The 16067-nt window shown below is 46.4% G+C and overlaps 1 protein-coding gene and 1 pseudogene across 2 annotated transcripts in view; one reads left to right on the forward strand and one right to left on the reverse strand.

Annotated features, from left to right (window-relative positions):
* Positions 1-16067, reverse strand: part of Lrrc8c (leucine rich repeat containing 8 VRAC subunit C) — a 93333-nt gene that overhangs the window by 27896 nt on the left and 49370 nt on the right. For both annotated transcript variants that reach the window (XM_076937843.1, XM_034508659.2), the window contains one exon: positions 10130-10271. In XM_076937843.1, coding sequence (XP_076793958.1) covers positions 10130-10267 — 138 coding nt within the window. In that variant the 5' untranslated portion in view covers positions 10268-10271. The remainder of the gene's footprint in view (positions 1-10129; positions 10272-16067) is intronic.
* LOC117712630 (non-histone chromosomal protein HMG-17 pseudogene) lies at positions 8125-8656 on the forward strand (annotated as a pseudogene).

A 16067-nucleotide genomic window follows, 5' to 3' on the forward strand; every position in this document is an offset into this window, starting at 1 on the left:
AAGGATCAAGGTTTTCACAACAAAAGCTGGTAAACATGAGAAGTCACTCATAGGCCTAGACCTTCCAGTTCAGAATTTAGCATTCCAATACATAGCAACAGATCAAACTTCAACACTTCTCTGGGTTACCTAAACTGTGTCACATCTTTCCATTTTTTTTTCAATTTACCTTTCATATTATTTACATTTTAGTTAAGTGTCTCCTGTGAGGGCTGTGTCTGTTGCTGGCTGGCTTATTCCTGTTGCTGCTTGGCTTACTCCTAGGAATCACTTTCTCCTGTGCTTTTTAATAGCACCTTTTCCCCCTTTAAGCCTTTTAGCTGGTATGTATTTAACTAATGAAAATCAAGGAATTAATCAATGCATTCATTCATCTAGTTTCTGAGACAGGTTCCCACATAGCTCAGGTTGGCCCTGATGGTCTTGTAGCCAAGGCTGCTCTTGAAATCCTCATCCCTGGTCTCAGCTTTCTCAGCGTTAGGATTATAGACATGCACAGCCATGCCTGACTCATATGTATGGTCATGTGCTCTGAGACCCTGGCCCTAAGGATGATGCATGAATTGTCTTTAACCCTCTCTCCAGTGTTTGACAGAGAACAGGACCCTGAGTGTTATTCTTAGTCCGTCTGGGACCATGCAATGCCATGTATCACATCACATATGAATGCTAGATATTCCAAAAGGATAGGAATTATAAAATGCATGTAATAAAATATATGGTTTCACCAAAGAAAGTTAAAGAGGAAGTAGCAGCAGCAGCCCCATGTATTGTAGATGAAACACTCCAGACACAGGCTAGAAAATTCCAAGCTGTCAACTGAAGTGCTGTTCAACTTTAGCCTCGGCACTGCAGGACCTCTGATTCCTGAGGAGGACACAGAATCACTAGAGTTTGGGATGGGCGGGTTGGGGACTGAAAACGTGGAGGGACACAGTCACAGTGACAAGGACAGTGGATCTGATGTGAAAGACAGGGGTCTCAGTCTCCACCTTGAGGAGAAATAAATAGAAGGCCATCTCCTCACTTGCCATAGTAAATGACTCCTCACCTCCAACCTTCCTTTTACTTTGTCTGAAACTCACTATGTAGCCCAGGCTATCTAGCAGCTTGTACCAGTCCTCCCATGTCTTCCTCCCAAGTGCTGGGCTGACAGACAGGCATGCATCACCACACCCGGGTGATCCAGATCTTTAAATATTAGTTTTGAAGGATTCACACACACATAAACAGCAGCAGAGACTAAACACATGATGAATCTCCTTGGTCTCACATAGAGAAAAAGCAGTGTTCTGTCAGCACGTTGTGATCTCAGGGAAAAGAAATTGAGAAGAAACAGATGACAAAGCTGTATCAATCCATAATGGTGAGGGAAAAGGAGGTGTCTCTACTCACTGATCAGTAAGAGATGCTGTCAGAGAGTCGGGATAGCCCCCAATTCCTGCCCAAACTCAGGAGAGAGGGGCAAAAGGTGATTCATTCATTATTTTTGGTGCCAGGAACACACTGCACTTTAAATTGTCATTGTGACATAACATGAGAAGCAAAGTCCTAGGCAAGAGTACACATACATAAAGCCCAATGACAGAAGGGACCAACCTCAGAAGGCTCTGTAGCAAGGGAAAGTGAGACTATGAAGTCATGTTACTCTCAGAGTTCCGCACTGCCACTGCAGAGGAGACCAGCCTGCAGTACTAATTTCACAGCTGAGATGATTTATATTGAACGCTCCCCAAGATCCCAGGTAGGATGATAACACAGATGCCAGTACAGAGAAACTTTATATCTTAGATGAAGTCTTTGTTTGTTTGTTTTTCTTGGTGAGAGGGTCTCAGCAGTCCAGGCTGGTCTGGACATAGCCCAGGCTGCTATGGATGTAGCCTAGGCTAGTATCAAGTTAATGGTATACCTTAGTGCCTAAAGTGCCATCCCAGCCCGAGCCACCACTGAGCCATGCCCAACTGAGGTCTTATTTTCAACCCGCTCATTGGTGCCACCACTATTTCCCAAGGATATTGAATTTCACCTTAAACTAAGGCCGCGTAAGGACTTCTGGGCTCCACCTAGAGTAGGAGCAAAACCCAGAGTTGGTATTGAATGCCAACGCAGCCTCTGAAATCACTCCAGAGTTTGTGATTTTTCCTGCCTAGACTCTCTGTGAGCTCTCTGTGAGCATTTTCCCCCAAAGCCATTTGCTATGGCTCCACAGAGAAGTAGAGACAATTTTCCATGTGTGCCAGAAACCAAAGTGTCCTCCACCAAGCTCAGATGTGCAAGCTAATACACGAACCCGTTTCCCAGTTTGCCCCAGTGCTTGGGCTAAACCCACCATGACTTTTTTTTTCTAAATCATCTCAAGTCATTGAAATAACTCTCTTGTGGCTCCCACCCCACTCAGAAAGCAGGAAATATTCTTCCTTTGTAACAATCACAAGGCAGGTCCCCAGGGTTTCCAGGGACCTTGCATCCCCCAGTTCCTGTTTCTGGTTCTTAACTGCTCACTCTATATTTGTAGCAGGCTGCCCTGTAGGCTGTTGTGGATTTGGTTATAATAAGATAACCTGGAGCCACTGAGCAGAAATCTAAAACAATCTGATTTTTCCAGGAAGCGGCGTGTTGACCTTTCAGGATTCAGTCTGTTTTAGAGAGTATGTTGAGTTTTTGAATAGCGCTGTTTATAGCACAAGGCTGGGTGTTTACTCTGTGGGTCCTTGAGGGTGCGTAACTGTACAGGAATAGGATATGCACACTCCTAGGCTCTCTTGGCTTATGAAGAATTGATACTTGTTTCTTCTGTGGCCTGGTGTCACGTAAGGAATGCTCTTTACACATGTTTTTCTTCTGCCACGGTAGTTTTGAAATAGCCACTTGCTCAGAAATGAATAAATATTTGTCGGATGAGCAATACAAGAAAGTTGATTCTAACTTTTGCATTTTGGGGCAAGGAAGAGCCTAATTGATCCCCCTTTATAGATAATGACTTTTCCCCCAGTGTTTTCCCCACAGTGCTACACTCACTGTGTTACACCATATGAACGGTACATTGTAGCGGTAGACAAGCAAACATGACCGGCCACAGAGGAGGTGGTTTCCAAGGTACTCAGGCTGCTGGGTTAGCGTCCTGTCACCGATCAATGGCCCAGCTACTGTAGTTTTTCCCTGCTGTGTTTTCAAACCTAGGAATAAACTTGCTTGGTAATAAAGGTCAAAGGACGACTGTACTTTCCTTTACAAAGGGGGATATCAAGGTATAAAGCATATTTTTAGCCATTTTAATGTCACTGAGGAGATGGGAAAGGAATACGAGCTTCACAGAGGGCTCTTTGTATCTCAGAAGCTGTCAGTCACTGGGCCAGCTTCAGAGGATTCCTGTAGCAGAGCCTGGACGGGAGCTTAAACTCCTTTCTCAGGGAACAGTATGTTCACTGCAGCGTGGCTCCTGGGTGTGTTTAAGTTGTTCTTTAATAATTTATAGCAGCTTCTTTAATGGAGAAGCTATTCTCTTGTAGCAGGCAACGGTGAGCAGCTTTAGAAACACTGAATCTGTACGGTTGACACTCTGTGACTTCTTATCCCCCCACTGCCCTTATATTCCCCCATTATTGCTCTGCACTTGTTTTTACTATAGTTTTATCCACTAAAGTCTGGACATGTGCACCCTTCCTCACATAGTCTACAACACCGTGTGTTGGGTGAAAGGCAGAGACTACAGCAGCGGTTCCCAACCTGTTGGCTGTGACCCCTTTGAGGGGTCACAAGTCAGATATTTATATTATGATTCATAACAGTAGCAAAATTACAGTTATGAAGTAGCAACTCAATAATTTCATGGTTGGGAATTTCATGGGTCTCACAACATGAGGAACTGTATTACAGAGTCGCAGCATTAGGGAGGTCCAGGATCACCAAGCTAGAGAGAGGGAGGTAGCTGGTCTGTTGCTGTCTGTACTCACCCCTTAGCTTTAGAACAAGCTAACCCTAACTTTTATCCTTCCAAATCTGTATCTGAAAACCAGGGTTTGTCTTGTGTCAGGCTCATTCTGGGATGTAATGAAAGTCCATCTGGATTCTAGCACAGGTTGTCTCCTTACACGATGGCAGGGCAACCGGCATTCTACCTAAGGGGACTCTTCTACTGGGTGCCACAAACAGGATTCAGACTCTTCCCGACTCTGCCCCCAAATGTTCTCCAAGCCTCTGGACTTGTTAAATGTTCAGACTGTCTTCCGCTTAGGCTGATAGTTATTTCCATTCTCATTGTCTGAGAATTCCCTTGGTCATCTTCTCTTCAGGTTCCTAGCTTCCAGTGACAGAGATGCCAGCACTACTGTGAACATTCTCCGGAGTCAGTGAGGTGCACACCCCAAAGCAGCATTTGATTCTGAAGTTCTTCAGACTGCTGGGGTTTGGAGCTGTGCTGTACGTTCCAGTCCGTTCCTAGCGCCCCACATGGTGCCTGAGTGCTACTGCTGTCCTGCACATGTCTGTGAATCGGGCACCCTGTCCCTGTCCAGTGTGAGTTCAGTGAGACTTGGTGACTTGATACAATGTTCTCACTTCTCAGAATTGTAGCATCTCAGACTACACTTTCTGTATCTAGACCACTGGCATCGGATTCCTTCTCAAGGGCTGTAAAAGTGGAACAGCACGTAGAAAAGGTACAGGATGGTTAGACTATCTGATGTGAACCATGAAAAGCAGGGTGGGTGGGCCTGGGGTCCTCTGACGGCTTCAACACCACAGAGACAGGGTGTGCTGCAGACACATGACTCTGACAGTGTAACAACAAGGAGGCTTAACATGTACTTGATTGACATCCTGCCCCCCATCCCCCCAGCAGCGTCACTTCAGACACCTCTCCTAAGTCATGTTTACTAGACATACTACTTTTATTTTCTTTATTGAGAAAGGTTTTCCTACAGCCCAGGCTGGCCTTGTATTGTCCCATAGCGGTGGATGACCTTGAATTTCTGATCCTTCTGCCTCCACCTCCCAAGTGCTCCAGTGAAAACTGTGTACCTGCATGGCTGGTTTATGAGGTGCTGGGGATGGACCCACAGCTTTGCGCATGCTAGACCAGCACTCTGCCAAATGAGTTAATACGCAGCTGCACTGCAGACACCTGGGTGGACATAAATTAAATCTCCTTCCCCCTGACTTCCCAGTTCTTCCTTGCCCTCTTTTCTGCAGTCTGCCCAGCCCTGGAATATGGGATTGCTGGGGAGTTCCTGCCCTGCGTCAGAGCTTTGTACACTCAAGAGGAGACGTGCAGTCTTCTTGGTGACCCAGGCACCTTCATCTGGAGGCCACTGTTAATCTGTCCCCCTCCTTAAGGCCCCCAGGACACTACTTCTTTGATACTATTTCCTGTTGTCCACAACCACAAGGTCTTTCTGCAGACTTGTCTCCTCCTATACCCCCGGGGAAACTAAGCTGCAAAGGTTCATCTTTCAGTGTCCTTTCCAAACAAAAGCTTTATTGTTTCTTCCTGGAAGAAGATGCTCCCAGCCAAAGTGGGTTCTGCCTCAGTCAGTCAAGGGAGTTCCTCCCCAAGTCAAGGGGGTCCTGCCCCAGTCAGTCAAGGGGGGGTCCTGCCCTAGTCAATCAAGGGTGTCCTTCTACCAGACCCATCATGTCCTTCCTTCTGGAGATCAGTGTTCCCTGCTACCTAATCACTCAATACCATAATCTGAGTGGTTAACATACATCTCAAGCCTAACATGCTCAAAAGAAACCTCTTCAGTTGCCTGGATCTAAAAACTCCAGAGACAATGCCATTGCTTTTTTCTCACACATTTAGCATTCAGTCATCCAGAGGCTCTTGGTACACTTCCCTAAATACATCCAGAGCTGCGTTTCCAACCTGGACCGAGGCACCAGATTAATCTCAAGATTGATTACTGGCTTTCCCAATAATCAAGCCATAGGTGTTCTTGTCCTTTGCATCTGTACTGTACACTCCCTCGTCTCCCATGTGAAAGTACCTTGTTCTCTCTCCCACCGCCTCTCTCCTCCCTGGGGGTTACATCTAAACAAATGCAACCTGCAGCACAGCCAGTACCTAATTTATGAGACAGACTCTCACCACGTAGCTCAGGCTGGTCTGGAACTTGCTACTTGGGCTCGTGGTCCTTCTGCCTCCTAGGTGCTGAGATTGCAAGCACACCACCTTGTTTGCTCTTACTCTGGTTTTCCACAGCTGGAATGTTCTGGTTAAAATAGCACTTCATGCTGGACGTGGTGGTGTATGCCTTTAATCCTAGCACTCAGTAGGCAGAGGCAGGTGGAGCTCTATGAGTTCAAGGCCAGTCTAGTTTACAGAGCAAGTTCTAGGGCAGCTAGAGTTATATAGTGAAACCCTGTTTTGAAAGGACTCAATCAAATAAGTAAAAATAAAACATATGGCACCTCATGAAATCCCTCTGCTCAGAATGGTCCATGTAGGTCCTGTCTCATCTGAGCTAAGTTCCCTTCCAGATGTTGACAAAGCTCTACATAGCCTGGCGGCTGCTGCAGCTCAGGAGCCAGCTTTACCTTTAACATGCCAGGGAAACCGTTGTTAGCTTGGGTCACCATCAGGGGTCCATCTATACAGCTCATGACCAGGCAATTACTGCTCTCTCAGCTCAGACAAAGCTGGCCAATCAGTGCTCACTTAAACCATAAGCAACAGCACCAGGTAATGTGAGAGTTAAAACCCTCCCTGTACTGATCTCCAGGGGAATGGAAGGATGAAGAGAAGTCGTACAACTGCCAGAAGTGAAGGGTCTATCGTCCCACATCCCTGCACTCTTGTTTTAGCTTTTAGCCTGGAGTGCTCCAGCCCAGTGGCCTGCTCCTGCCCATCTCCAACCATTTGTCCCAAAGCCACATTTCCCGACTTCCCCTGGCGTCTCCTCCCACCCGAGTACCTCGGTTTTCTTTTCTCTATTGTCTTTCTTGCATTCTAATTTTTCCAAGAGTTCCCTTTTATCCATCATTTCATTTCAGTGCCTGTGGTTTTGATTGCCCCACAGTCAATTATGGTCCTAAAAGATTAAATGGAAGTTTTTAGAAATAATTGATTCATACATTTTTAAATTGCTCTCCGTGCTGAGTAGTGTGATATTAGTCACTTAGTAATTGTCTTGGTTTACAGGGTGGCCGTGGGGGCATCTCGGCACTTGCCTTCCCGTAACCTGTATCTTAATGGTGACCTCCGAGCACCAGGAGTGGGGATTTGGGCAGACGGACAGCCCCAAGAGAAACCCCGATGTAACGGGGAAGGAAGAACTGATCAGCGGAGGCTGCTAAGGTCTGTGTAGTGTAAGAACAGAGACGCATCAGCATCGGTAGCGTCCTTTCCAAACACTAGAGGTCTTGGAGAGGTTCTATCCTCACCCCTCTGTACAATTTACTCACGGATGTTATTTGTTTTCTTCCTTCCCTTCCCTGTAGAGTGTGTGGGAGACTTCACACTGTTTGCAACATTTGTTTTATTTTTTAGCGTGTGTGCTCTGGCATGTGCCGCAGGCACAAGATAGTCTTCTAGAATGACTACTCTTCTGCCACCATGTGGGTTCTTAGGATCTAACTCTGATGGTTGGGCTTGGTAGCAAGTGCCTTTGTGTGCTGAGCCATCTTGCTAGCCTGGGGCTTCTTAGCTTTTATTTTTACTTCCTTTGTTGGTAATTTTTAGTAGAGCAGAGCCTGGTACACGGTAGTGTGTTCTTCAACAGTTATTCTAGGTATGAATAAATCTATATTTCCTCCCTCTGGCTTAGACTTTAGCTTCTTTATGGTATTCTTTTCTGAGTGGGTGGGGAGTAGGGAGGCATGTTTTGTTTTGAGACAGGGTTTCATGTAGCTCAGGCTAGCCTGGAACTCATTTTGTTGCTGAGGAGGACCTTGACTCTGCTCCTCCTGGTTCCAAGTGCTGGATTCCACCAGGTTAGTAGCAAAATGTGCTTACTGCTTTAATGAGGCACAGCAAGTGTGGTATTAGGGACTGGGAACAAGAACTCTGCATTCAAATGGTTTCGGTTAAAACAAGGGCTTTGGGAGCAGTGTGAAGAAGCAGTGAGGAGCCCCAGATGGACCAAACCCGCGCACCGCTGTATACCCGTGTTCAGCGCCGCAACCGCCATGCCCAAAAGAAAGGCTGAAGGGGATGCTAAAGGAGACAAAGCCAAGGTGAAGACGAGCCACAGAGAAGATCTGCAGGGTTGTCTGCTAAACCTGCTCCTCCAAAGCCAGAGCCCAAACCTAAAACAGCCCTGCAAGGAAGGGAGAGAAGGTACCCAAGGGGAAGAAGGGGAAAGCCGGTGCTAGCAAGGATACGAATAACCCTACAGAAAATGGAGATGCCAAAACAGACCAGGCACAGAAAGCTGAAGGTGTCAGAGATGCCAAGTGACCTGTGTGCATTTTTGATAACTGTGTACAAACTGTGTACAGTTTGAAATACTTTTTTTTTTATCAAGTTTTATTAAAAAAAAACAAAAAAACAAGGGCTTTGATGCCCAGTGGGCAACCTTTCTTTAACTGCCGTGTACTTAGGGTAAGAACAGCTTCCGTCTTAGACTTGGCCGGAGTGAAGCTTTCAGAAGGATGACCGGCACACAGGTAATGATAGGACACACTTAGTGATTGATGATACCAGTCCTCAGAAGGCCTTCATTTCCACACTGTACTGTTAGAGATCTGTCTTTCTTCCCACTTCCTCCAGGTGTTCTCCCTGAAGGTCCCACCTGGCCCCAACCTCTAACTTTCATCCACTTATCCAACCGCTGAAACTGAGATTTCCTTTCTTTCAAGACTTGTTTATCTTACGTATATGAGTGCTCTATTTGCCTGTACACCTGAATGCCAGAAGAAAGCATTGGATCCAATTACAGATGGTTGTGAGTCACCATAAACTGCTGGGAATTAAACTCTGGGACCTCTGCAGGAACAGCTAGTGCTCTTAACTGCTGAGCCATCAATCCAGCCCCAAAACTAAGATTTCTGAGAGTCCAGATGTTCCTTTTTCTCCTTGGTCAGTGAGTTAGTGGAGAGCTGCCCACTGTTGTTATCCACAGCTTCCCTGAGCATGGGCCCCTCCTGTTCTCCACCTGGCCTTACAGCTCTCATTTCTCCTCCAAGAGCTCTTAGGTGCTGCTCCTGACATCTTTTCCCTCAGCACCTTCTCCCTGGATGATTGCACTCACAGGCACTGCACTGACGTCCACACTAATGACATCTGATGCGAGACTTTCCCAGCAATGCTATGTTCTTTTTCCCAGATTAGATTAGATTCCTCTCTTTCCCAGTACCTTCTCCCTCTGCTCCAGCTCCAAGCCTCTACTTAGTCCTTTCTCCAGTTTTTAATGCAGCTATTACCTTCTTCTCATTTCTAGGCTGAGCTGAGTTCCTCTGCACTTCTGACCTGTAGAGCTGGAATCACGCTACGTCTTGTCTGCTTGCCTGGCAGCTTAGTTTCCCTCAGCTATCAGCTACAGTCAGTCCCTAGGTCCTTTAAGTGTGGTGCCTGGCACAGTAACAGGTATGAAGATCTATCTGGATTTGATTCATGTACACATGGCTTTTACACAGAATGCATTTGTGATCGAGTTACATTTTAATTCAGTACTAAACACTGAGTACATCATAGCATCTCACCAAAATACTAATTCTCCCAGAAAAACTTCGGTTCAGGCATGAGAGGCAAAGAAAGGCAAAAAGCTGCATTGAACAATGGAGGCAGAACTGTGAACGCATGCTGTAGCAGATGTCAACTTGAAGGCAAGGAAAGACGAGGAGCCCATTTTGACGTTAATGGCATCAAATATCACTTGAGCAAGTGGCTTCTCTGAATTCTTCTAAGCACAGCACCATCAGGAAAGTTGAGCAAATGAGTTTTCAGGCTCCCTGTCATGATTACCAATACCACATACACATGGGGAAGACCAGTTAATGCAATACCTCATGCCATACAGCCAGCTCTCCTTTCTCCTCTCTCCACTGTGTACTGCCCACCCCCATTCTGTACAATGCTGGAGACTGAACCCAGGACCTCACGTGCTCTAGGCATGATGCATCCTCAGCTCAGAAGAGCCAGATCTTAAGCCTCACTGCTCGGATTTCAGTCCTCCGTGGGTGGGGCACTTACCTGTAAAGTACATCCAAACACTCCGATCATCAGCATGGCCACTGAGAGGTAATCCGTGAACACATCCCACCACGGCTTCAGCACCCGGAAGGCGGGCTGCTGCTCGGAGAACTGCCGGAACTCGGTCACTGGAATCATGTTTCTGAGAAAGGAGAGAACACTGTGAATTAGCTTTTCTTGGGCAATCACATAGGGCTGTTTTTTTTTTTTCCATTTAAAAGTTACACTTGAGATGCTTTTGTGAACCCTTAAGAGCAGAGTCTTCTGAAGCCACATGGCTGCCAAGATAGTGTTCCCCACCAGTGACAGATAAGCAGTGGAGGGAAAGAAGAGAGCCACACACAGCTGGGTGACTGGGATGCAAGCTCCCTCTGTGCTCCTAGGATTTAGTCAGACCCAGGTATTTCCTGGATCCTCAGTTCCCTCAAATGGAGCATAAAGATGCCACGGAGACTGGGTCCATCTTTTGAAATGTCTGCTGTTTCTTGCCTTCCCAGCCTGGGCTTTAGTGTGCATGCTATTTCTGTATCCTCTGTTACTGCTTTTCTGGAACTTATTCATGGGTTCTTTGCTTACTCCTCAGAGAAGAAAAAGCATGTGGCTACATAGCCACTGGTTTTTAGTAGTAGATGGTGTGTGTGTTATTTTATCCCTCTTTTTCCCTTCTGAGAAATCAGTTTGCCCTGCAAACTTGCTATAGTTTGCATAGGTGTTCCCCAGAGGCCACACGTTAATGCAGGTACGGCCACCAGGCTATGATGCTTCTGAGAAAAGAAGACCTTTAAGAGGTCAGACCCAGTGGAAGGAAATTAGGTCACTGGGAGTGTCCCTTGAAGGAAACACCTGGAGACCGGTGCTTGTTTCTCTCTCAGCTTCTCTCTTGAGGCAGCACACGTATATTCCTGCCTAGATGTCATTCCACACAGAGACCCCACAGCAGCAGGCAAACACGATGGGTCCAAGTGCTGAACACCAGGAACCAAAGGAAACATTTGGCTTTTAATGTTGGTTTATCTGGGGTGTTATTCCACCCCGCCCAAACCCCAGGGACTGTGGGAGAGGAGGGTGGGGAGACGGGAGTTCTGTCAAGCTTTGTTTTCTTGCTAGGATATGGAGTTTACAACTATGAGCACATGGATACCGCACATGACCTGAACAAGACTGGGCCCTATGACATTCCACTGTGAATTGGGGCAGGGTTTTTGAGGCCCATGTCTGTCTGAAAAGCTTTAGGAGTTAGTGGTTTCTGGAGACGGACACTAAACCAAGGTAAGAAAAGCAAGTGCTCTTAAGTGCTAACATGCCTCTCCAGTCCCTCCCCCAAATATTTTAAAAGCTTCCGCTACAACAACAGCTGACTGAATATACAGGGAGCAACTGAGGTTCTGGAGAAGAGAAGCGTTCTCACAGCCTTCAGTGGAACCCGGGACGCCTGTGAATTTGCTGGCGGCCGTAGCTTTGGAAAATATCACAATGCTCTTGTTTGATTGTTCTGTCTCTTGCTGCTTTGCAGCTCTTTTTTTTTGTTTGGTTTTTTTTTTTTTTTTTTTTTTTTTTTTTTTTGGTTTTTAATCTTTATTTTTTGAGATAAGGTCTCTCTACATAGCCCTGGCTGTCCTGGAATTCACTATACACACCAGACTGGCTCTACATTCACAGAGATTTGCCTGCCTTTGCCTCCGCAGTCCTGGGACTAAAGGTGTGCACCACCACACCAGCTCTAACTGTTTCCTAAACAATAATTTGGCTTTACTACTGAGTTTATTCTTTAATAGGATTGGAAATTTCAGCCCTCAGCTCTTATGACCTGTCTCCTTACATGTGGGCAGCACTGATGTGCCACCAGCAGCTTCTTGAGAGTTGAGCCTATTATATCATGCACGTCTGTCTGTCTGTCTGTCCTAGTTTGCCTTCTGCTCTGATGAACACCAGGAGCAAAGGCGACTTGGGGAGGAAAGGGTTCATTTGTCTGACCTGTCCTGATCATAGCCCATCTTTGAAGGAAGGCAAGACAGAAGCTTGAGCAGGGCAGGATCCTGGAGGCAACAACTAACGTAAAGGCCACAGAGGAACCCTTGCCGGTTTGCTCCCCATGGCTTGTTTAGCTTGCTCCTTTATACAACCCATGGCCACCAGTGTGGTGTTCTCTCCTCTTGGACAACTCTAGCTTAAATTTCGTGGACGGAAACTAACCAGCAGCATCCATGTTTCAGGCAATCACTCAAGCTCACCCGATCATGTCAGTCATTCTAGAACATGGGGCTGGCTCACACCCTTTGGCCTTTGTCTTAATGAAGCATGACAGTCTCAACTGCCCTTGAAATGCCTCCCTATGTGGGACACAGCTGCAGACAGGCTGTGATTTCCGGGCTCTAGTTCAGAGGTGGCTAGTTCTGTGTGGCTTTCCTAGGAGCACCATCATTGCTGCACACTGAGAAGCTCTGAGCCATTGTTGGAGACATAGACGGATTCTGATGCTGGTTCACCTGGGATAGTAATGTCAGCTTTGTGGACAGGGGTCACTGTGCTGCTGAGAGGCCACTGTTCTCTTATGGCTCTGGTTGTCTCACAAGTTCCTCTAACCTCTGAAAGAACTGGGCTCACTTACTCAGCAGCAGACACTGACAGGAAGAGAAAATGGCACCATGGAGCAGTGGGCTCTCAGCCCTCATGTTCTCCCTCATGCTCAAAACTATGGGAGTCCTAAAGTGTGTGTTATGCTCTTAAATATCTAACCTTAGAAATGAAAAGAATTTTTAAAAAACATTTGTGAAAATGAATGATATAAAAATATTGGTTGCACATAAATGAATGTTTTCTCATGAAAATAAAAAACCCATAAATTTAAAAATTAAAAAAATTGATTACGCTTTAACATAGATTATAAAAAAATCAAATGTTCATTCAAAACACAAAAAGAAGGCATTTTTTACACTTCTGCAGATCTCTCCAATATTAAAATAGAGCCGACATTTGGATTCTTAGGTCTGGTTCAGAAGCCAGTGCTGTGACATGCTGTTTGGATTAGATTGCATGAGACTGAGCACAGACTCACAAAGGTATGAGGTCAGAAATGCAAAGACCACGTGAACAGGCTTTCATGTCACATGGATATTTATTTCTGAGACCTTGACTAGTTAGTTACAGTGTGGACAACAGCGAGGTAGCAGTGAGCCTCACTGGGAGCGCGTCTCTGGAGCTCCCAAGAGTATCCAAGGCAGTGGGCATGAGCTGGGGGACGGGGGCTGTAACAGAGCAGACAGAAAGGTTTGACTACGGGTGGGCTGCTGTCCCTCTTGGGGTTTACTCAGCTGCAGGCCCTTTCATCAGCCAGATGTGGCCAATGGAGAGGCATCAGCTGACCTGCTTGCAGGCAGGCAGCCACCCAGATCACCAGGCATGATGGTCAGGTAGGCAGAAGCCCTGACTGACAGGTTGGTGCAGCCAAGGAGGCAGACAGCATCCTTCCCTCACTTTAGGCCAAGTCAGCTCCACCGAGTTCATCAGAGGTGGGGAAATGCAGAGGCTCCATGGGTGCCCGTGATGAGGAAGCCAGCTATTAATAGGAACATATGGAATGTTTTTATGTTCAGTTAAACCTGGGTAATGTTTTACTTTACTATCTTCTTAGTTACAGACTTCTGAGATCAACCGATGCTTGACTGACATAAACAGCAATGGACTGTTGAGATTTCATCAAAGTCAGCTTTACAACTACACAGTATTTCACAGATGGTGGCCCAGGACCTCGGTTTGTTATTCTGCCAATCTTGTGTAAAAGGTTTAATTGTGGGACTGGAGAGAATGGCTCAGCAGTCAAGAGCAGAGCTGATCTTCCAGAAAATGGTTCCCAACACCCACACCGTAGCTCCCGCCTGTTAACTCCAATTCTTAGGGATCTGATGCCTCCTTATGGCCTTCTAGGGTACTGCACACATGTGGTACATATACATACTTGCAGATAAAAGACCCGTACCACACAATAAGCAAGAAACGGTCTTTATACAGAGGGCACGATGCTAACTTCTGAGTGTTTTTGAGGTCTAGAAAACTCCTTGAGGGATATGCATGCTTACCTAAAGGAACAGAGTTCAGAAGACACCTTACAAAGGGAACAGGGCTAGATGAAACTGTGAATTTCGGGGAACCTTATGGTTGGGGAAGGTTCAGATGAAACCCACCAAGGTGATTGGAAAAATCCTGTGACAGCCAATATTAAAGAGTGAGCAAACATTTTCCGTGTGGGTGGGAAAGGATTCTCCCTTAAGCCACAGGGTTGTTGACTGGGATCCCAGTGCTTGGACTGGGTTATCTTGTTGACTGGGATCCCAGTGCTTGGACTGGGTTATCTTCTAAGAGTTGTTGGCCAATGAGACCCTAGAGGCCCCCAAAGGATGAAGACCACCAACTGCCAACAGTGCCATAACTGGACCCTGTTGCTAAAGATATCACATGCTTTGGCTGCAGGCTTGGAGAAATCCAGCTTGGACTGAACCCTCCCTTGAGGTTAGCTTTTATCATACCAGGATGTGCTACTGAAGCGTCTGGGGAAATAATAGCCCAAAGCTATAGCCAGCTGGGTGTTTACAGGCATTGAAAGCTGTCTAAGAGGCACATAAATGTACCCACCCAAAGAAACAAGGTTGGGAAGTCACCTCAGACAGCAAAAGGATGCAGGGCCCAGGATCTGTGGAAGTTCTGGTCAGTGCAGCAGTGGTTTCAAGTGTTATGGATGCAGTCAACATTGGACTTAATCCCCATCGTACAGGGGGAAATGTCACACCTGGTACCGTGAGCTTTGACAGAGAGCTATGGTTGAGGAAGTCATGGTTGTCTCTTTAGAAGAATATGACGCGCTTCCTCAGAAGCTTTGCAAGCATTTGTGTTTATGCTCACGGGTTATTTCTAGTGTCCGTTTCCATTCGAGTGTCTTTCCATTTCTCATTTCCCTGCTTTCCTATGTTCTGTAGGAGAAGGACTTCCTTTGAGACTTACTACCAGCCTCAGTCTGGAGATGGAAGACACAGAGTCCCCAAGCCGAGTTGGAGAACAGTCATCAGATCTGTGTTGTCCACTCCAAGGCTCAGGAACTGTCATGGAGGAGAGGAATGGAAACTGAGATTACAGTCACTAAGTAAAGTTCCAACTCAAACACCTCAGAGTCCCGCAGCCTTCTATGTCATCCAATGGTCATCAGTACAGCAGCCAAAGACAGACAGTAACTCATACTCAGTCAAAAGGAACGTATGAAGCTTTTTACAAAAACGAAACAAAACACTAAGTCTGTCAGAGTGTACTCACGAAGACTACACCACAGGCTGGGCCTTGATCTTGATTCACGAAAGGTACCTTACACACCACTGATTTTGTACTATCAGCAGCAAAGGCAATAGACACGTTAGCATTATAAAGTATTGACCTGTGGGGTCTCTTACAAACGTCTGGGCTAGTGGGGTTTCATGGGCTACCGAGGCAGAGGCTCCATGGTCCTTATCACTGGTTTTCCTTAAAAAGGCAAGGGTCTGGAACTCCCAGCAGGTGGGGCTCCCTGAGTCTCAAGCTGAGCTGTCTCCTGGGCATTCGCGGCGTACTATGTGGAGTAAAGGTGACTGAACTGAGGAGCTGAAATGTCCTGTGAGGCAAGTGCTTTCCTTGCTGGGCCATCTCCTTACCCATCCAAGGAAGACATTTTAAATGACTCGAAAGAGTCAGATATGCTAATTTTAGACATACAAACTTTCACAGATGCCCGTGTATGTTTTCCTCTTTGATAATACGGCACGACGGGGGTGCGGTGCAGTGCTACAGGCTATGCTTAGCCTGCGCGGGTTTTAAATGCCACTCTGCTCATACTGCACTCAGTGTTCACCTCTTGAAGATGTCATTCAATCCTTTGCTTAAGAAACATTGCTAAGTGGGGCTGGGGTGACAGCTCTGT

Source organism: Arvicanthis niloticus, chromosome 7 (assembly GCF_011762505.2).
Source record: "Arvicanthis niloticus isolate mArvNil1 chromosome 7, mArvNil1.pat.X, whole genome shotgun sequence".
NCBI lineage: Eukaryota > Metazoa > Chordata > Mammalia > Rodentia > Muridae > Arvicanthis > Arvicanthis niloticus.